The sequence below is a fragment of the Gracilinanus agilis genome, chromosome 4 (assembly GCF_016433145.1).
Source record: "Gracilinanus agilis isolate LMUSP501 chromosome 4, AgileGrace, whole genome shotgun sequence".
In the NCBI taxonomy this organism is placed as follows: Eukaryota; Metazoa; Chordata; class Mammalia; order Didelphimorphia; family Didelphidae; genus Gracilinanus; species Gracilinanus agilis.
In genome coordinates this window covers 165,921,000-165,943,964 of record NC_058133.1, presented here as the reverse complement: position 1 = coordinate 165,943,964, position 22,965 = coordinate 165,921,000, and the positions used below count along the sequence as shown (strand labels likewise).

The following is a 22,965-nucleotide window of genomic DNA, read 5'->3' as shown; positions in this document are numbered from 1 at the left end:
CTCCCTGACACAAGTTTCTCCCTAAAACTGCACCCCTCCTCCCCTCTCAGTTGTCAAAATGAGCTTCCTAAATTATGGCTCTGATCATGTGGCTCCCCACTCTGCCCCAATCAATAAACTCCAGTGGCTTCTATCACCTCCAGGATCAAATATAAAATCCTCTGTTTGGCATTCAAAGTCCTTCATAACCTCATCTTTTGGCCCAGTCCACTCCTTGCCCGACCCCCACCCTCCACCTGTGCTCCAGTGACTGGCCTCCTTGCTGTTTGAAAAAGATATTCCATCTCCCTGTACTCCAGGCATTTTCACTGGCCATCTCCTAGGCCTGATATTCTTTCCCTTTTCACCTCCACCTTCTGGCTTCCCTGGCTTTCTTCAAGTCCCAAATAAAACCCCACCTTCTACAAAAAGCCTTTAATAATCTCCCTTAATGCTAATGCCTTCTCTGTTAAATTTCTCCATTTTATTTTGGATATGTCTTATTTGTACATAATTGTTTGCATGTTGGAGTGTGAGCTCCTTTAGGAACCCAGATGGTCATAGGCAGGCACATAATAAATGTTTATTGACTGCAATGTTACATGCCTGTGGATCTCCACAAAGAAGTGTGGGGAAGTGACTTTTCTATCTCCTTGTAGGCCAAACTTGCATCATTAAAAGTAGCTTTAGTAGATGGGCCATTTGACCTAGAGTCAGGAAGACCTGAATTTATTGTTTTTGTTTTTTTGTTTTAATTTTTTTTTAAACCCTTTACTTCTGTGTATTGACTTATAGGTGGAAGATTGGTAAGGGTGGGCAATGGGGGTCAAGTGACTTGCCCAGGTTCACACAGCTGGGAAGTGTCTGAGGCCAGATTTGAACCCAGGACCTCCTGTCTCTAGGCCTGGCTCTCAATCCACTGAGCCACCCAGCTGCCCCTGGAAGACCTGAATTTAAATCTAAGATAATTGTTAGCTGAGGGACCCTGGACAAATCAAGTAACCTCTGTTTTTCTTAAGTTCCTCATCTGCAAAATGGGGATAATAATAGCACTTACTTCCTCAGGGTTGGTATGGGTGTAATGAGCAAAAGATGAAATGACCGAGGAAACAAAGGTTTGATTTTCTGGGCATATTGATTTATTAAGTAATGGATGCCAATTGCCTAAAATCAGGACCAAGCCCCTTCCTGAGTTTAGGGCTAGATCCTGAATACAGGGGTGATACTTTTATACATGAAAACCAATTAATCAAATGAGACCAATTAATTAAAAGGAAACAATACAACATTAGGTAATCTGATTTCCAATTGGATGAAAGATTAGGGACTTTGGGAGGGAGAGAGTGTAATTCTCTGAATTCAGGGAAAGAGGTTTCTCTTCTCTGAAGTGTCTATATACAATCAATGAAACACAGAAACAATAACTGATTGATCAGTATGGGGCTGGTTTTCAGATAAGACATATAGATTGTTTGAATTATACAATTATAATAAAACACTTTACATAAATTTTAAGATCTGACCTGCTTTTCTGGTTAATATAACCTGGGTACTTGGCCAAGGGTCTCTAAACAGCAGGTACAGGTGGCCTAATTTCCCAGCTATACAGGCTGGGTTCAATCAGTGCAATAAGGTTTTCCCCCAATTTGTATAACTGAAGAAATTTTTTTTGAAGAACAGATTTGGACTAGACCCATAATTGAATGGAAGGGGAACTGAGCAGGCTCCAGAAATGTCACAAGATGGAGTCAGTGTTGTTCACTCAGTTTCCACAATTAACCACTTGCTGTCCTGATTCTCTCAATTCCTTCAGTTTTCTCACATGAGGATAACATGAGATAATATTTGTGAAGTACTTTGTAAGCTAGCTATCGAAATGCTAGATGGTATTATAATTTCACAGTAATGTTGATTGTTTTGTTGTTCTTTTTATTTATACTGTTGCAGTGATTGGGTATATTGTTTTCTTGACTGCTTCACTTTATATCAGTTCATAGAAATCTTTCTAGGCTTTTCTGTATTCATCATATTTGTCTTCTCTTTAGCACAGTAATATTCCATTACATTTATGTACCACAATTTGCTTAGTCATTCATTCATTCCATGGTCAATGGGCATCTACTTTTAGTTTTTTTCTACAACAAAACATATATATTATGTACATAATATATATGTATATCTATCATCTATCTATCTATCTATCTATCTATCTATCTATCTATCTATCTAATATTTTTGGCATATATGAGACCCTTCCTTTTTTTTGTTTTTATTTTAATTCTTAACCTTCTGCAGTGGTAAGGTTTAGGCAATGGAGGTTAAATGACTAGCCCAGGGTTACATAGTTAGGTAGTAACAGAAGCCAGGCTTGAATCTAGGACTTCTGGTCTCTAAGACTGGCTCTCAATCACCTGAGCCATCTAGTTGTCCCTTAGGCCTTTCTTTTTAGCAATGACTTATTCAAGGTAAATACTTAGCAGAAGAATCTCTGGATCAAAGGTTATTTATCCATTTTAATCCCAAACTGCTTTTTCAGAATGGCTGTACTAATCTGGAGCTCTAGCCACAATTCATTAGTATGCCTATCTTTCTACAATCCCTCTTGGATTATTTCAGTTTTTTTGTTATCTTTACCAATTTGCTAGATGTATGGTGAAACCTCAGTATAGTTTTTATATCTCTTTTATTATTAATTTGGAACATTCTTTTATATGGCTGTTAATAGTCTGCAGCTCTTTTGAGAACTGTTCATATCCTTTCATCATTATCTATTGGAAAATGGATTTTGGTATTATGTTGTTAGTTGTCTATAGTGTATATTTTGATGTCAAAATTTTAACTAGGAAAAATTGATACAGTTCCTGCTCCCCACCCCCCTAACCTCCAAGTCACTAGCTTTCTCTGTTCTAGATGAACCTTGTTCTCTGCTTATAGCTAGATGGCTTAGAGAATAGAACAATGAATTTGAATTACACCTCAGGAGCTTACTAGGTATGTGGCCTGGGGTATGTTACTTAACCTCAGTTTGCCTTAGTTTCCTCATCTATAAAATGAAGATAATAATAGCACCTAGCTCATAGATTTGTTGTGAGAATCAAATATGATAATATATTTAAAGTGCTATATAAATGCTAGTTATTATTTACAAAGGCATTCAAAGTTTATGTAATCAAAATGATCTATTTTATGTTTTGCAATTGCGTCTGTTTCTCCTTATTGTTTGGTTAAGGATTCCATTTCCTACCTATTTGTGAAAAGCATATCATCAATTTCTCTAAATTCTTTTATAGTATGATCAAATTTTGTATCTATTTCTAATTTATTTTGGAATCTGGTTTAAGTTGTTTGTCCAAGCTAGGTTTCTGTCAGATTGCTTTCCATTTTCCTCAGCATTTCTTATTGTGTAGAAAATTCCTTTCCAAGTAATTTTTATTTTCAAAGGAAAAACTTCTTAGCTATTGGGACCTGTTAGCGAGTTCTCTTTTATTAGAAGTCTTCGAACTGAGGCTGTATAAACATCATCAGAGGTATTATACAGAGGATTTCTGCTCAGGAATTATTCGAATTAAACGACCTTTTTCAATCATAGCATTCCATCATCAAACTTTGTTCTCCTATTTGAAGGCAATCTTACTCCTGGAAGCCATCGGCTTGAAATCAAATGCTGGAGACAAGGATTCTCTGGCACTGGAAAAGGGAGAGGGAAAAGATGTGTTTGTAAGAAAAGTTGAATTTTTAGCCCCTTTTCCAATAAGAAAGTTTTTTCAGAATTATTGTTTCTCACATTATCATTGAGTAAATTGTTCTCTTGTTCCTGTTTATTTCATTCTGTATCAGGTCACATACATCTTTCCATATTTCTCTGAATCCATCATATTCTTCATTTTATATGGCACAATACAATTCCATTGCAATTCACAGCCCCACAAAGGGTGTGGTAATATGTCTGCCCTACCTTTCCCACAATTGCAGTTTTCATTTGTTGATCTGATGGCTAAAAAGTGGAACCTCAGAATTATCTTAATTTTAATTTGTTTAATCATTAATGATTTAAAGCATTTGTATACAATAGCATATATTTCATAGTTCAAGAGATTTCTGCTCATATGCCTAATTTGACCTCTTTTCTATTGGAAACTGGATCTTATTCTTATATGTTGGTATGAATATTATATACATCTTGGATATTAGTCCTTTATTGGAGAAATTTGCTACGAAGGTTTTTATTTTTTTCCCCTCTGATTCTAATTACACTTATTTTTTCTGTGTAGGGGTTTTTCAATTTAATAGAATTAAACTGTCTTTTCCAGGAAGAAGGGAAGGAACCCTGGAAACTTTGAGCCTGACTTTAAGGTCGGTGTGGGGTGGCTGAAGAACTGGTTGGAGGGTGGAGTGGAAGGATGGGCAAGAAAGGGTGAGACCAGGTGCGGTATCATGTCTTCCATCTTATTTCGAATTTATGAAAGAATGGATTTTAGCATGACTCCCTTTTGGACCATGGTCTGATTTATTTCAAGCCAACGGTGGGATTTCATTCAAGCCTCCAAGCCAGCACCCAATCCTGGTATCTTTGGGAAACTCTTTTTTGTGGAGTGGGGTGGACCGAACTCTTAAGAGCTCCAGGGAATACTATACAAGAGTAGAAAGAAGGCTTTAGCATTTAATTGAACTTGGTCACTTTCCCTTTAAATAACCTTCCTGAGTCCTCCAAATTCCCAAGCACCACTCTGCTTCTTAGCACCACAGCACAGTTACCCAGAGTTAACCATATTTCCCACAAGTCTAAGCGGCACATTCCGTAATTTCCCCAAATTGGGAACTACAGGTCCCGAGATGCTCCGGTACACAACCAGCGATCACTGCGATGTTCTTTGGGAATTGTAGTCCTGTCGGAGACGCCAAGGTACAGGAAACTACTTACCCCAGGTTCCCCCGCGCCGGAGGCGGGTTCTGCTCTGCGCCTAACCCTCACCTCAGACTCCACCTCCCGCCGTGCCCCGCGCCGAATCACTGGAGACGACGAAGGAGACTTTCGCCAAGGTGGACGCTGGGAGCTGTAGTACTGGAGCGGTGAGGCGAGGGGGAGGCGGAGTGACTCGGCGGCCATTACCTGTGTGGAGCTGCCCGGGACCGGGAGCCCAAGCGAAGAGGGAGGCCTTGGTCGGGTGGGAACGCAACTGCGGCCATGGGCTCCCGCCGAGGCTAGGCGTCGGAGAGTGGAGCAGGCGGGTCCTTCCGCCCCCTCTCCCGCCTCGTCTCGCGGTGGGGCCCGCTAGGCCTCTGTGCATCCTCGGCCTCGAGTAGGCCGCTCCTTCCGGCAAGGGCGCCCCGGAGGCGGGCGGGCAGCGCTATGTCTCTAGTCGCCTACGCTAGCAGCGAAGAGAGCGAGCCGGACGAGGCGGAGCCTGAGGAGGAGGTGTCCGCCACGGCTCCGGCCGCTGGACCCAGCCTGGGGGGCCTCTTCGCCTCCCTCCCCCCGCCCAAGGGTCCTGCCCTGCTGCCCCCACCACCCCAACTGCTGCCCCCAGCCTTTCCCCCGCCGTTGCTGCTGCCCCCGCCGCCGGCCGGAGACCCCCGGCTGCAGCCCCCACCCCCGCTGCCCTTCGGCCTCGGCGGCTTTCCTCCGCCGCCGGGCCTCAGTCTGGCCGAGGCAGCGGGGGTAGGCGAGGGGCTGGGGCTGGGGCTGCCCCTGCCGCGGGCCCCGGGCCTCAGCCTGCCCCCTCCTATCGGCGGTGCCGGGCCCCCTCTGGGGCTCCCCAAGCCAAAGAAGAGGACGACGGAGCCGGTGCGGATCGCGGCGCCGGAGCTGCACCAGGGGGATGTGAGTAGCCGCAGCGCGCTCCCGCCCCGCCCCCAGAGCTGCCCACTCCGCCGGGCTCCGGCGCCAGGCTGCAGGCTCCAGGCTCCAGGTGGGGGCCCTCCCAGCGCTGCCCCCGCGCCCCGGAGCCCCCCTCGAGTCAACCGAGCCCGGGGTCACTTGGTGGTGCTCCGGTGTAGTGAAAGTTGGGGAAGCTTGCACTTTTTTCTTTCTTTAAACTTTTTCTTCCCCTCCTTAAATTCTTACTTTCTGTTTTAGAATGGATACTTAGTATTGGTTTCCAGGCAGAAAAGCAATAAGGGCTAGGCAGTTGGGGTTAAGTGACTTGCCCAGGGTCACACGTGAGACCAACTTGCTTTTTTTCTTAAATTTGGGCGCTCTTCTAAAGGGTCTGGCCGATCTCGATCCCATGACGGATATCTGGATCCCGGACCCGGACACCCCTTCTCAGCTCTTCTTTCCTCCACCCCATTCACTCCTCTGGGCCTGTGCTTCGCCTTTTCCCCCATAAGAAAGAGAGAACACGAGGCCTCTATAGATACCAAACGTTGAGATGTGTTCCTGGATGAGTGTCTTGGCCTCCTAAATTTAGCCTTTCTTTCCCAGACTCTGAGTTTCAGTTAGGGAACATTTCGGTCTATTTCCCCTCCTTTCCTTTCTAGTAAAAGATTTGTCAACTGAAAACTATCACTGTCTAGGGAAAAGGGGGTACTTCATGAACACTTGTTCATCCAGACTACCTTCCCTCTCACCTCAATTCTTCCCTTTATTGGCAGGGGAAGGAGGGACACTGAGACTTATCTGTCAGATGGAGGTACTTGGGTTCTATATCTCTTGGTCTTAGTGGTTTCTTTCCTAATGGAACAGCAAAACAATAATAATGGGGTTACCTGATTTCCTCAGGTTAAAGGGCTTTGGAAGGGAGCTCAGGGATTCCCCAGAAGTTCTCTAACTTTTTCAACTAACTTCACCTTTCCCAAAATAGTACTGACCCCAGCCTGTTCTGAGTTGTTGACTGGTCCTCTGGCTGATAATGCACACTGATTCTCAGGGTCGGTAATTCTTTTCCCCAAAGAGTTTCATTATTTCCCCTCTTTTACTATTGAGTACTAACACAATCCAGGTGTCATTCCTATCCTGGTTGCTCTCTAGGAAGGAGAACACAGTATTATAGACTCTTTCTGATAGGTCCTTCATTACATTTGCTATTTTGAGTTGAAAGCTTGCAAAAATGACTTCTTATACTTTTCCTGTAAGATTTTTTTTTTTAACCCTTACCTTCCATATTGGAGTCAATACTGTGTATTGGCTCCAAGGCAGAAGAGTGGTAAGGGCTAGGCCATGGGGGTTAAGTGACTTCCCCACAGTCACACAGCTGGGAAGTGTCTGAGACAGATTTGAATGTAGGACCTCCCATCTCTAGGCCTGGTTCTCAATCTACTCTACCCAGCTCCCCCCTCCTGTAATACTTCTTAAGGCCCTTGCCCTATCTTACAGAAGGGGAAGAGTTTGTGTAAAGCAGAAAAAAATAAGCTCCCTATTTTTTTTCTTATTGTCTGCTATTGTCATAGCCCTCAATTTTAGAGTAAATTAAGGGATGTGTGTGATGAATGGGGGAAAAAAATCACTTTGAACCAGTAGACTTACTCTACAGTGATAAATAGAAAGCATTTGTGGTTCTGGTAGGAAGTATAAAGCTGATAGACTGGTTAAAGAGGTAGATCCCCTGTGGATTCTTTTTTTAATCAAATTACATTTTTTCAATTAACCAAAATCCTCTTTTTCCATTCCACATCCTCCCCACGTTGAAAAAGAAAGAAAAAACAAACAAAAAAAAAATACAAAAGGCCTTGTAACAAGCAAGTATAATGACCCAGTTTGCTCCAGATTCCATCATCTCTGTCAGGAGGGGGATAGCATGTTTCATCATGAGCTTCCTGGAATCATGGTGGGTTGTTTAATAATTTTCCTTTTTTAAAAGAGTTTTTAAAATTTTATTTTTTAATCAACAAAAATCTTTATTTCTCCTACCCATCTTCTCCCCTTCAGAAAGAAAGAAAAGCAAAATCCTTACAAACAGGAGTAGTAAAGCAAAACAAACTCCACTGTTGACCAGGTCCAAAAAAATAGTTTTTTTTCTGTACTCTGAATTTGTGACCTTTCTGACAGGAGGTGGATAGCATCACCAGGTCTCTGGAATTGTGAATAGAATTCCTAAGTCTTTCAAAACTGATTATTTTTACAATATTGTTGTTTAAATTTTTCTCCTGGTTGTGCTCACTAAACTATACCTTAGTTTAGCCAAATATTTCCAAGTTTTTCTGAAACCATATACGCCATCATTTCTTACTGTACAATAGTATTCCTTTGAAGGCATAAACTATAACTTCTGGACCCATTCTCCAATTGACGGACACCCTTATCTTCTATCTAGAATCAATAACTGAGTATTGGTTTCAAGGCAGATATTTGGCAATACCGGTTAAGTGACTTGCCCAGGATCACACAGCTAGAAAGCATTTCAATCCAGATTTGAACTCAGGACCTGCCATCTCTAGGCCTGACTATCCACTGAGTCACCTACTTGCCCCCAACCCTTTCATTTTCTGGTTCTTTGCTATTACAAAAAGAACTATTATTAATATATACATGTAGGACCTTTCCCACTTTCTTTGATCTTTTGGGGTATGGTATGTGCCTAGAAATAGTATTGCCATATCTAAGATTATACACAGTTTAATGACTTTTTGGACCCTTTCCAAATTACTTTAAATGTTTGTGTACACGTGGATCCTTTTCTTCTTTCTTTGACTTTTTTGGAATATAGACCTAGTAGTTGTATTAGTAGGTCAAAGGGTTTGCACAGTTTAATAATTTGGGAGGCATAATTCCAATTGTTTTCCAGAAATTCTAGACCAATTCACAGCTTCACCAACAGTACATTATTTCTACCTTTTCCCTCTTGGCCTCTCCAGGATCTGATACTTTTTTTTTTTAACCCTTACCTTCTGTCTTAGAATCACTACTGTGTATTGGTTCCAAAGCAGAAGAACAGTGAGGGCCAGGCAATTGGGATTAAGTGACTTGCCCAGGGTCATATAGCTAGGAAGCCTCTAAGTTCAGATTTGAGCCTAGGACCTCCCGTCTCTAGACTTGGCTCTCAATAGACTGAGCCACTTAGGTACCCCAACTTTTACCAGTCTTGATAGGTGTGAGGTTAGAACAGCCTCCCTCTGTGGATTCATGTCCAAAAATGTATGTCTCATTTTGAATCTTGAATGCATCAATAAGAAGGTGGTAAGATAGATATCAGACCTCTGGAATGCATGGTCATTGCATTGATTGTAATTCTGGTCTTTCCTAGGTGTTTGTCTTTGCATTGTTAGTATGAATTGTTTTATCAGTTTATATTAGATTTTCCAGATCTCTGACCTATTTCTTGCCATTTCATACAATATTATTTTAAATTCAATTCAGCAAACACTAAGCATTTATTGTGTTGAGGACTGTTTTAGGAGTTAGAGAAGATACACACATTTAGTTACCCTATGGTTCTTGTGTAGCTTATGTTCTAATAATATACACAGATAACTATACTATGGAATAAGTGCTTTAGAGAGGTGTAAAACTAAGGGCTGTGTGAAGGGAGGTCTTTATTGATAGGGAGGAATATAGACAAGCTTCAGGGAGGCAGTGGTATTTTGATTTTTAGTAAAGTATATTATACTAAGCTTGTGGAAAAGATGGAGAGAAAAGATGGACTAGATCAGGAGTTGGCCGTGAGAGCCATAAACGCCACATTTTTTAAAATGTAATTTCATGAGAGCCGTACAGTGCTCACAGTGCCGCTCCTGTAACAGTGCCTGAAAAAAAATTGACTTTATGGCTCCTGCAGAAAGAGCCATATGTTGCTGACCCCTGGACTAGATGATGGAATAAATTAGATGGATTTGGGACTCTTTGAATGGTTGGTCTCTGTCAGTAATGGTTCCTTGTCAACTTAGGAGTTCTCCAGTGGAGTGTCCCCGGGATCTTTTCTCTGTCCTGTTAAATGTTTTTATCAATGACTTAAGAGAAAGACATAGCACATCATCCATATTTGCAGATGACACAAAGTTATAGCCAACACACTGTATGGTAGAGTCAGGATTCACAATTAACTTAATAGGCTAGAACATTTGGCTGAATCCAATAAAATGAAGTTAAATATAGATAAGTGTAAAATCTTATAGCTGGCTAAAAAATTACTTAACTACTGTTATGGGGGAGGTCTGTTTATTCAGCAATATATCTGAAATAGATCAGGGGTTTTTAGTGGATTATTATCTTGTAAGTCAAGCCTTTGAGTCAGTTATTTGCTAGCTAAAAATATAATTTGCTTTGAGGTGCTAGCTCTACTGGGCTCTGCCCTAATCACACCACTTCTCATATTTTGTTTAGTTCTGTCCATCACATAATAAAGAATAAGTTGGAGAGCATCCAGAAAAAGGGATTCAGGGCACTGGAGGTCTTTGAACCCATATCATATGAAAATTGGATAAAGGAACTTGGGAACATTTAGTTTAGAAAAGAGAAGACTAGGAAAAGTTGTGAAAGGTAAAAATATATGAAAGGATAGTATGTGAAAGGGCATTAGACTTGTTCCGTTTAGCTCCAGAGAACAGAACCAGAAGCATTGAGTGGGTAAAAGTTATGAAGAGGCCAGTTTAGACTTGATGGTGGGAAAAACTGCTTAACAATTAAAAGTTATAAATTAAAAGAATAAGTTGCCTTGAGAAGTGATGGAAAATTTCCCGGAATGGAGCTCTTTAAGCAGAAGTTGGCATAGCCATTGAAGTCCCTGGAAAATAGAGACCAGTGTGACTCAGCTATCTAAGCTTTGGGTTTACCTTCCTAGTTCATTCTGCTCTTTGGTGAGCAATGGTATTCCTAATGGTAATAGTAATAAAAACCACCCAGGAATAATCCAATTAATATCTGAATTGCTTTGGATTTTCTACATATCCTTTGAATAGTTGAGCTTTCTATTTTTTGTTATTCAGTTTTCCAAATTAGAATTGATCCCTGAATACATACATTGATGGAGGAAAATTAATCCCAGATCAATGGTCTCTATCTTCATTTTAAAGGTGAGAGTTTTGATGAGAGAGAGAGGATATGTGTGTGCATGTCCCTTAAACATTTCTCCTTTTAAGGTTTTTCTGATTTAGGCTTTTTTTCAGGAGCCATTCAGGAAGAGGCTGATGAGCCCCTTCCTTGCTCTGCCCTTAGCTTAATTTCTTTCAAATAAATATGCACTTGCTTGTTTTAACCTCCACAAAGGTGTGCCGAGATTAGAAAATAAGAAGGAAAGTTCATGGAATTCAGAGTAGGGAGATTGTGGTTCAAGTCTTCTTCCAATTAATTAACATATTTATGAAGGGTCTACTATGTGTTAGGGATACTGAGACAGACCTAAAAAGCCTCTGCTGTCAAGGAGTTCATTCATAACTAGCTACATGGTCATGGCAATAATAATGACAATACCAGCTTCCTAGGGGTATGGTAAAGAAAGTGTTTTATGCTATGTGAAAGTGAATTGTTATTACTTAGTAAATTCACAGTTGTTTGCTTTGCAAATTTTATGAACCTCCCCTTTGCCCCTACTCTGTAGCCAAGTCTCTGTCAAGAGAGCAAGATCCAGGTAGACAATGTTTGAGTTTGTCTCTAATTACATAGTAAAGACAAATACCTCCAGTGTCATAGAATCATAGAATTTGAGAGTTGAAAGGGATCTCAGTGGTCTTTCAAATAGTTCACTTAATACACAAAGGAATTTTTACTGTAATGTTCCTAATAAACCACTGTCTAGTCTCCATGAACCCACCCCTCTTGAGACAGCCCTTTCCACTATTGGATAGTTTTCATTGTTAGGAAGAAAGTTTTTTGGGATAAAAACCTGATCATTTCCTCTTTTTATCTCTTTTTATCTTTTAACTTTTATCTCTTAGTCTTGGTTCTGTACTCTGAGATCAAACAGAACAAATATATTCCCTCCTCTAATATGTCAGTCCTTCAGATAATTAGAGAGATATCATATCCTCTTCTAGTCTTCTATTCTCCAGGTTAAACATGCCTAGTTTTTGTTAATATCTTATTATCAATGTGTAGATATGCTGTGACTTCATTTTCTCTTCCTTGTAGTGCTGCCTTTGGCCTGATTCCTTTAGAGTAGATCCCTATTTTGGGGTGCTTAGAGAATGCAAATTTATTTTGATATTAGTATTAAAATTATTTCTGTATTTTTGTATGTAATTTTTAGATAAATTATTTATAATGTATGCTCCTGCATGCTTTATCTAGTGCTCTTTGTATGTGCATGGTTATTTATACTGATTCTAAAGGCAAATAAAAGTTTTGGGATTATCTGGATTTAGGTCCTCTGCTTCTTCATTAGTGCAAATAACCAAACTGTAATGATTTAGGAGTTAGAGTTTATTTGTAGGTTTTAGTTATCTAGGCCAAGCCTTTGATGAATAGAAATAATTAAAAGTTATCTAAAGTTTGGAATTCTAGGTTCCTTAGTACCTACCACAAAATGGAATGAAGGGCATGGACGAAAATCAGAAAAAGAGAAAGGGCTGTATCAGAGAAGGGAAAAAATAAAAGGTGAGTTCTAGAGAGCTAAAAGAGAAACTCCAAATTGAGGTAAAAAGACTAGGGTACAGTTTCAGGAGATGCCTGAAACCAAATGGATTGGCCAACAACAAAAAATACATAGAATCCATTAATTGAGATAACAGCTCTGAGAAATAAAGTTGGGAGCCCTGAGGGTCTGTACTTGGGCCCTTATTTCCTCTTTGGCTCTTGGCCCTGACAGTGGTGATGGTGACTGCTTTTTGGAGAGGATGGCTTAAAGAGCCAGACCTGGAAAGATAAGAGAGGCTGGTCAAAGGGAATGAGGCTCTGATAGATCTATTTATCCCACTGGACCCTAGCTTAATGGAAAATGTCTGTTTCCGCTCCTGCTCTGCATTCTGGGCTGTTGTCTCTTGTTAGACTTGGCAGTTGGATCTCAAAGTCAGCATTGAGGTTGACTAGGAAGGCTATCTAGTACTTTCTTCTGGCCTTTTTCTGTTCCCTTTACCTCCCACCTCTCCAGTTCTGATATGGATTGCTGTCACACACATTATTAAAAAATCTCTCACTTTCCACAAGTTTCCACAACTTTGCAACAGGAATATTTTGGCCCCTTAATTAAGCTTTTTGACCCTGGACAAATCACTTAACTTTTCTGATCCTCATTTTCCTCATCTGCAAATAAGGATAAAAATATTTGCACTATCTATCCCATAATATAGTTGTGAGGAAAGTTGTCTGTAATTCTTAAAGTTCTATATAAATGGAAGTTATAGAGATCCTCAGATTTGTCTCAGATTTGCTTTGTGACTTTTTTTTTTAAGTCACCTTACCTTCTGCCTTAGAATAAATACTGTGTATTGTTTCCAAGGCAGAAAATCGGTAAGGGATAGGCAATGGGAGTTAAGTGACAGGGCCACACAGCTAGAATAAGTGTCTGAAGTCAGATTTGAACCCCAAACCTCCCAAGTCTAGGCCTAGCTCTCACTCCATCTACTTAGCTGCCACTGTTTTGTGACCTTTTAACCTCTGGACAGTCTAACATCTGTAAAACTGAACTTCCCTATTGTTTAAAAAAAAAGGTGGAGGAAGCAGTATTCTTTAGAGCACAAGGTAATTGACTATAACAAAATGTTATTTCTCAGTATGATGCTGAGAAAGGGGCAAACACATACTTTAGGGCCTATGATTTTATTACTTGAATTGTTTAGGAAATAGTGAACTGACACTATATTTCTAATAATGGAATTTAGTGGAAGATTAAGGCATTCAGAGAGGGTTTGCTATTATGAAGAGCTCTGGGAATCCTCCCAAATACAAAATGCAGTAGGTTTTATAAAGTCTTTTTAAAAAAGAATTATTAGCATGCTTATCAAATTTGAAGATTTTATAAAGCTAGGAAAGAGAACTCACAAGTTACAGGTTAGAACTTTGAGCTGAATCTAATAGTATGGAATTTAATAAGGATAAAATCATTTGGGTTCAAAAAATCACCTTTTTTTTGTTGGTGCAGGTATGGCTAGACATTGAGTCATTATGGAATCCATGGCTTTTGAATCTGTAGATGTGGGTTCAAATCCTGCATCTTCCACTTAATTGCTTGTGTGCCCTTGGACAAACCAATCTTTTTGAGCCTTAGATATAACTCATCTTTAAAATGATAGAGTTGTAAATGATGTCTGAGGTCACTTCCAACTTTCGAACTATATAATCCTGTAATCTGGGGGTTTTAGTGGACATCAAGAATCTTATGAAACATTGCCAAGAAAGCCATTGCCCTTAAAAATACACCTCCCTCCCCCCAAACCCTTACTTAGAATCAAATTAAGTATTGGTTCCAAGGCAGAAGATCAGTAAGGACTAGGCAGTTGAAGTTAAGTGGCTTGCTCAGGGGTTACACAGCTAGGAAGTTTCTGAGGACAGATTTAAACCCAGAATCTCCAGTCTGTAGACTTGTCTCTGTTCAGTGAGCCATCTAACTGCCCCAAGCCAATGCCCTCTTTAAACTGCATTGTCCAAGAGTTGGTTAGAAGATAAACTGCAGAATTTCTAGAGCAGGCCCACCAAAATGCTGAAGATCCTCTAGTTTATCTCATATAAAGATCTTTGAAGATACTGAGGTTGTTTAGCTTTGAGAAGAGACCTAAAGTTGTAATTTAGCAGTTTTCAAGTACTTTGAAGGATTGTCCTAGAAGAGGATATTCTGTTTGGTTCTGGAGGGACAGAACTAGGAACAAAGATTAAAGAGACAAATTTTAGCTTGATCTAACAAAAAAAACCTTCCTAATAAGAACTATTCAAAAGTGGGTTGTTATGTATGGGCTGCTTAGGAAGTAGTAGTCATATGCTACTGGAAGTCTTAAAATAGAGGTTGGATGACTTCTTACCAATGAGCTTATAAAGGGGAATTTTGTTCAGGTTAAAGTTAGCTGGGGGCAGCTGGGTGGCTCAGTGGATTGAGAGCCAGACCCAGAGATGGGAGGTCCTAGGTTCAAATCTGGCCTCAGACACTTCCTAGCTGTGTGATCCTGGGCAAGTCACTTGACCCCCATTGCCTAACCCTTACCACTCTTCTGCCTTAGAACCAATATACAGGATTGATTCTAAGACTGAAGATAAGGGTTCTTAAATAAACAAGTAAATAAAGTTAAACTTGCTGACTTTGGACATACTATTTAATTAAGAGTCTATGACTTCTAAATGGTTATAAATTATGTAATAGGTATTATAATAGATTGAATAGTCTTCCATAGTTAATATATACTTTAATTTATTATTTTTATATTATATATTACATAAAATTATTATAAAATTAATTTAATTAATATATAATTAGCTTCTGGGGACAGTTTTTTTTTTTTGTGATAAGCATTGGTAAAAAGACATATTGTCTCTAATTGTATAATGTTGTTCCAAATGTTAATACATTTGCCTTTGAATGCCACTTAAAAGCTTATTTGGATAGCCTGTGTTTAGCCTAAGTTATTAACAGTGTGTTAATCATATTAATCTCTTGGGGTAGGAGATTATCAGAATAAGAAAGCTGTGAGGGTAGCCCAGAAACCAGTCAGAATGGGACAGAGAGAAAAAAATGAAAGAATTGAGGATTTGAGGTTTGATTACTTATGAAATATTTCAGAAAAAAACCTATTTTTTTTTGTCAGGTGGAAGGGGGTTATGTGGGAGTAATTTGAGAATATGAAAGTGTATTTTTTAACTAGGTGGCAGGAACTGATTCAGAACGTAGATAGCTCAGCAAAGCAGTTCTTCCTTTTTGGTTACTTTATACAGTTATCAGCATTTGTTGAATACCTGTTGTGTACTGATTACTATTGTGAAGAAATATTAAACTAGGAGATAAAATCCCTGCTATAAAAGCAAGAGTGTAGGGGCCAAGAATGCCTTTGTGCAAATAAATGTTAGGAAGTTTCTCTCAATTTCTATTTGGATGGGAGAGGCCAAAAGTAGAGCCATATTTTATTTGGCAGGGAGATTATGGGGATGACTTTGTGACTTAATCCAAACCACTAAACTTGGTTTTCTCTAGGCCCTCTGGGAATCTTTAACAGCTCTTAGTTTCTGTGGCTGGAGATCTAACCTGGAGGGGAAATGGATTTCTCCAGTGGCTTTGACCTTTAATACTCTATAGGAAAGTAGTTAACATACCACTTATCCCTGTGGATTCCTTCTGCTTTCTGGTTGTATATATTCCTTCTTTTTAAGTGCTTTATGTTTCCTGGGTGAGATTGTGGGCCAGTTCCTATTGATCTTTCTGGTGGCCTGATTAGAGACTAGGTGTTCATCTCTAGCAAGGACCAAATGAGAGGATATAGGAGGATGGAGTGTGATTAAATAATAAGAGGACTTGATAGCTAATATGCAGTTTACTGAGATAAGTTAGCAACAAAATTTGACATCTTTGGCACCATTGGCCATTGTGTCCTAAGGTACTCTGTTCTCCCTTTTAGTTCTTTGTCTGCCTACTGTTCTGTCTCTCCACTCTTGAATGTGGATGTGTAATAGGTTTTTTTTTTTAATCCATAACTTCTATGTATTACCTCATAGGTGGAAGAGTGGTAAGGGTGGGCAATGGGGGTCAAGTGACATGTCCAGGGTCACACAGCTGGGAAGTGGCTGAGGCCGGGTTTGAACCTAGGACCTCCCATCTCTAGGCCTGACTCAATCCACTGAGCTACCCAGCTGCTCCCTGTGTAATAGGTTTTGCTTTGCCCTTTTCTTTCTGTGTACTTCACTATTTCATTTGACAACCTTATCTATTCCCATAGATTCATTTATTATTTCTTTGCAGATTATTTCCAACTGATTGCTGAATATCTACCCAGATGTCCTCCAACTAGGGAGGGCTGAACTTACTATCACCTTTCCTCCAACTTCCTTTTTTTGATTGATAGCACAATTTTTCCTGTCACTCAAAACTTGAAATCTGAGGTATCAGTGACTCCTCTTTCACTCTTTGCATCTTTTCAGTTACTAAAGTCCTTATGATTCTTCTTCCCCCATATTTTCTCTCCTCTCATGTTGCCCACACCAGACCATCATTTCTCACTTAACACCTTGTAATAATGTTCTAACTGATCTTCCTGTTTCTAGCCTCTAGTCCCAGAGGTTTTAGTCTCTTTTGTGTCATTGTTCCCCTTTGGCAGTCTGGCAAAGCTTATGATCTCTTCTTAGAATATTTTAAAATGCGTAAAATGAAATACATAAAATTACAAAGAAAGCAGTCATTGGAATGCAGTTAAAGGGTTTTAAAAGTTAAGAATGCCTGTTCTAGTCTTTCCTTTCCATTCTGTCCACTTAGCTCTTCAGTTTCCAATAATCTCTCATTTACCTCTAATTACCTTTTCCCAATCTTCATCCTTCTTGGACCTCATCCTTTAGTTGTATCAGCCATCTTCTTCCTCTAGACACTTTATTCTTTTTTAAGTTTCTGTGACATTACTCTATACTGGCTCTCTTCCTGCCTATAGAACCACTCCTCCCTCTCCTTTGTTAGATCTTCATCCAAGTTAGCCCCTACTTAATTTTTATCAGCTCCTTTAGATTAAATTATCATCTCTTCTAATGATTCTTTTTATTTTTATTTTTATTTTTTTATTAATTTTAAACCCTTAACTTCTGTGTGTTGACTTATAGTTGGAAGATTGGTAAGGGTAGGCAATGGGGGTCAAGTGACTTGCCCAGGGTCACACAGCTGGGAAGTGTCTGAGGCCGGATTCGAACCTAGGACCTCCCGTCTCTAGGCCTGGCTCCCAATCCACTGAGCTACCCAGCTGCCCTTTTATTTATTTTTTTTAATAATAACCCTTACCTTCTGTCTTAGAACCAATACTGGTTCAAAGGCAGAAGAGCATTAAAGACTAGGTTGGTGATGGCAAACCTATGTAGCCATTTTCGATGACACACAGAGAAGTATGGGGGCGCATGCCGAGGATGAAACATTTGCTATAGTGTAGGTACTCTGTGCCCTATAGATGACAATTTTACCTATATTAATTTACCTATTTTGGTTTATTAAATACAGTTATATATTACAATTATACATTTTTGTTATTTAAACTATAAATTATATATTTATGTGAAATTATGTTGTTGTTTTTTTCTTGAAGTGACACATCACCCGAGTTATGCTTGATTTTTTTTTTTGGCGAATTTTGACACATCAAGCTCAAAAGCTTGCCTATCACTGGGCTAGGCAATGGGAGTTAAGTGACTTGCCCAGGGTCACACAGTGAGGAAGTGTCTGAGGCCAAATTTGAACCCAGGTCCTCTCGGCTCTAGGCCTGTCTCTCAATCTACTGAGCTACCCAGCAGTTACCACTCTGCTAATGATTCTTAAATCTACTTCATCATCCCAACCCTTATTCTATCCTTCAGTCTTACACCTTCAGCTGCTTATTGGACATCTTGAACTGGATGTCCAGTGGACATGTTAAATTCAATATGTCCACAATGGAACTCTTCCCCTTCCTCTAAGCCTTCCCCTCTTCCTAACTTCCCTATTACTCTCAAAGGAACCACTATCCTCCCAGTTACCTGACTCTCAATCTAGGCATCATCCTTTATTCCTCACTCTCACCCCTTTAGCCAGTCAGTAGCCTAGCCCTCCTGATTTTTTACCTTTGCCTCATCTCTAGTGTATACCCCTTTCTGGCCTCTGCCACTGCTACCACCCTGGGGCAGACCCTCATCCCCTTTTGCTTGGACTATTGCAGTAGTTTGCTGATTGGTCTTCCTGATACCCCACTAAGCCTTTTTTCCACAGAGCTCTCAAATTGTCTTCCTAAAGCATAGGTCTGTGCTTGTTACCTCTCTTAACCCTACCTGCCCCAAGTAGTAGCTCCATGTTACCTTCAGAATTAGATATCAAATCCTCTTAACATTCAAAGCCCTTCAGGACCTGCCCCACTCCCATCTTAGCAGTCTTCCAGCTTGTCTTATTCACCCCTCTGTACCCTTCCAATAGTAACATCAACTTTTTTGCTATTCTCTGAACCAGACCTTTCCTCATTTACTCTAAATATTTTCATTGGCTGGTTCTTATGCCTAGAATTTTCTCCCTCATCTTTGCCTCCTGATTTCTCTGGCCTCCTTCAAATTCCACCTTCTATAAGAAGCCTTTACCTGCCCACTTTAGTGCTAGTGCCTTCCCTCTGTGATCTTCTCTTTACCTTGGGAGCACATTTCCCCCATTATAAACTGTGAGTCTTTGAGAGCAGAGACTATATTTTACCTTTCTTTGTATTCCTAGTGCTTAGCATATTACCTGGCACATATCCGTTCTTAATAAATAGTTAGTGACCAACTAACTTTAGCTGCTCCCAGAAATTTTCCTAAAGAATAAAAGATTGTGTCATTTACTTGCTTAAAAAAATTTGGTGCCTTCTTGTTGTTAATATAAAATATAGATTCCTTAGCTTGGCTTTTAAGGCCTGCTATAATTTTTCCTTCATTTTACCTAAAACAAACAAATAAAAAAACCCCAACCTCTTATCTTTTACCTTAGAATCAATATTAAGTATTGGTTCCAAGGCAGAAGAGTAGTAAGAGGTAGGCAGTGGAGATTAAATGACTTGCCCAGGGTCACACAACTAAGTAGTGTCTGAGGCCAGATTTGAACCCAACATATCCCATCTACATGTCTGGCTCTCTATCCATTTAGGTACCTAGCTGCCTCCAGTTTACTTTTGTAGACTTACTTTGTATTATTCCTACATATGAACTCTATGTCCCAACCCATTTGGGTTTCCCAATCTTAAAATCCCTTCTGCTTTCATGCATTAATGCAGCCTGCCTCTCCCATGTCTGCCTGGACATTTATAAGCATAAAAACATGCCTTGTATTTATCTGTTGAAATCTTCTCTTACAAGTCTCTGCTTAGATACCACTTCTTTCCAGAGTTTTTGTTGATTATCTTCTCCTTTTCTCCTGAGAATATTCTTATCTTTCTGATTTTCCTAGATAACTTTGGATCTCTTATTTTTCTCTTTCACACCTTACCTTATATTTTTCTTATTTCTGTATTTATTAAACTCTACTCCCTTCCTCCAAGGGGAATGAATGTAAGCTCCAAGTTAGGAACCATCTTTTTTCAATGTATCTAAAGTGGCTAGCATGGTTCTTTTCACATAGATAATTTTCGTTGAACTGATAAGTGAAAAAGGTTATTTTTGTATTCCAGTGCCTGACATAGTTCCCATACAAAATATGTGCCTTACAAATATTTGTTGAATTGAATTTTAACTCCTTTGAGAAGAGAGAAGGTTCTTCTGTCTCTTTTTCCTAGACAGAGGGAGTGGGGGAGAGAATGGAGGCTTCTCCTAATTTGTGATTTGTTTTTTTCTGCCCATATATAAGCATCTCCCCTGCTGGTGCACTAACTGGAACTTAATTCTGTTTCTTTTTTTCTCAGTCAGATTCAGAGGAAGAGGAACCTACAAAGAAGAAAACTGTTCTTCAGGTAATTGTTTACTCAGTATGAAATAATTTTAGCTCTTCTTCTTCAACTTCATGTTGTATCCTAGAAGTCCAGATTCTAGCAGTTTCCAAAGTAGACTCCAGGTAATTCTTAATTTGGGGGAGGACTGATTATTTTGTATGGATTATTTAGGTTTCTCCCTCCTCTGTATTATTTCTTTCCCAATTCCTTATCACTTCTACTGAGGGATAAGGTAGGAGTAGATAAAGGAGAGGAAACTCAAAGAAGTCTGTTTTTGAACTTTATAGCTCAGGCCCAAGGATTTTGTGGGTAAAAGAGATAGAAGTGATTGTTGGGGGGCAGCTGGATAGCTCAGTAGATTGAGAGCCAGGCCTGGAGATGGGAGGTCCTAGGTTCAAATCTGACCTCAGACACTTCCCAGCTGTGTGACCCTGGGCAAGTCACTTGACCCCCATTGCCTACCCTTACCACTCTTCTGCCTTGGAGCCAATACACAGTATTGACTCCAAGATGGAAGGTAAGGGTTTAAAAAAAAAAAGTGATTGTTAATGGTTTTGAATTATCTAGTTTTTTCCTGTCCCTTTTACCTATAAATAAACTTATATTTGCTTGTTGCTTGTGTTCTCAAAGGGTGGCAAATTGAGAGTTGATGATTATGCTCTCCACGAGGTTCCTATAGAATAGAAGATCTAATTAGGGGCATAGAAGAGTTTTGGAATACCTCTTCTATTTTATAAACAAATTAGCTCTGATTCAGAAGGTGGGTCAGCTAAGTTCACATACTAACTTAGCCTAGACTAAAACCTAGACTGGGGGGATAAGGAAAATAAATTGTAATAGTAGTCTATTATCAACTGATTCTTGACTCATCTCCAGTTTTAAATTTTAAGTGTTTGTCTAAGTTGCCCACTGTGCTCAATATTTGTTGATACCAGTAATCTATTTCCTCTTGCCTTTTAAATCAAAATGTGCTCAGTTCTACATTCCACTAAAGGCAGGTGTGTGAGCCAGATCTTGGTATGCTTCTGAAAGATGATGATGTTCAGAACAAATATTGGAATGATTGTGTGAGGAAGAATTAAGCTTAGAGTTTGTGGGAGATGGGGAAGCTGAACAGCTTTTTAGCTTCTCTAGAGTTGAGTCTTTACATTGGGGTTTCATTATTTGGTATGAAGGACTGTCTCATGAGCAGGTACACACTTAAGTTCTGATGGAAAGAACAATGGGCGTGGAGTTTGGAAGATCCAGGTTCAGGTTCCAGTGCTGCCATTTACTATCCTTGTAACTGTAGGCAAGTCATCTAACTTCTTAGCCTCAGTTTTTGAATGTGAAATGAAAATAATGCCATTTGCATTATCTGCCCCAAAGATCATGTGAAAATAACTTTAAAGCTCATTATTTATAAAATTCCATGTAAATATCAATTGCTATTATTCAAATGTAAGCATTAAAACATACCAGGTAGAATTGAATGTTGAATTATTCATTCCACTATAGTCTTCTTTGACTAGTTCTTTTTGTATGATGCTTAGTGTTATTAGGCATTTTGGTAATGGATTTTTTGTGATGATGTTCTACAGACTCCCAAATGGCCAGACCTCTTCTCAGCTAATTGAATCCCTGATTTCAAGGCTTGAGGGAGGATGGGGAATCTTCATCCTGTCTTAAGTGTTTTCATCTTTTGGCAGGATGAATTTTTTGATATATGGAGTGGTGGGTTGGTAGGAATGGGCTTGTGCTCTTTGTTGCTCATTAAATGTCAGAGCTGAGTCCTTATTCCAAAGCTGCTGCTTTTTTCACTGTATCCAACTGCATCCCATAAAGCAATATGGCTTCATGAAAGTCTTAGAATATTAGTAAGGTTTCCCCACAAGCTAATAGCTAAAAAGGAAGAATGTCCTGGAGATGGCAGCCTCTGGTGGTTTTGGTGTGGAGCTCTGGCATAGGAATCTTGGGTGCCCTCTTAATGGTTGCTCTTGTTTCAAACTTCTTGATGTTTAACTGAGTAGGTCAAGTGAATAGTGGAGTCTATAGGCTGCCAAGCTCTTTATCCTGAAGTTTTGATCTCTGAGGCAGGATAGCATGAAAAGAATCCTTTTAACATACTAATTAATAGTTTTTAGAGAATCCAAAGCTGTAATTTTTGCTCACCCAGCCTGTGTGAGCAAAAAAAGAATCATTCAAAGGACTGAAAATTAACTATGGAGAGAATGTAAACAAGTATAGTAGCATTCATAAGGAGCCCAAGCCCGGGGCCCAAACCAATTACAATTGCTAAACTATTTTATCATCACTTAAATGATTTTTTAAAAAACTCTCACCTTCTGCCTTAGAATCAATACTATGTATTGGTTCCAAGGCTGAAGAGTGGTAAGGGCTAGGCAAAGGGGATGAAGTGACTTGTCCGGGGTCACAAGCTAGGAAGTGTCACAGTTGATTGATCTTTTTAAGCTGATTACTCCCTGACATGTTTCTCATCCATTGGGTGGAAAGGCCCACTCTTGACATTCAGGAATTTTTCCATCACTTCTCCATGGTAAGCAATGAGCATTCTTTTTTTCCTAGTGAAAATTACATGTAGATACAATTTTT

The 22,965-nt window shown here is 39.6% G+C and overlaps 1 protein-coding gene across 1 annotated transcript in view; it reads left to right on the top strand.

Moving 5' to 3' along the window:
• The first annotated feature begins 4,972 nt into the window (after window positions 1-4,972).
• Window positions 4,973-22,965, top strand: part of PRCC (proline rich mitotic checkpoint control factor) — a 31,817-nt gene continuing 13,824 nt past the window's right edge. The window contains exons 1-2 of the mRNA XM_044673223.1: window positions 4,973-5,800; window positions 20,347-20,394. Of these exons, the coding sequence (XP_044529158.1) occupies window positions 5,330-5,800; window positions 20,347-20,394 (519 nt within the window). The 5' untranslated portion in view covers window positions 4,973-5,329. The remainder of the gene's footprint in view (window positions 5,801-20,346; window positions 20,395-22,965) is intronic.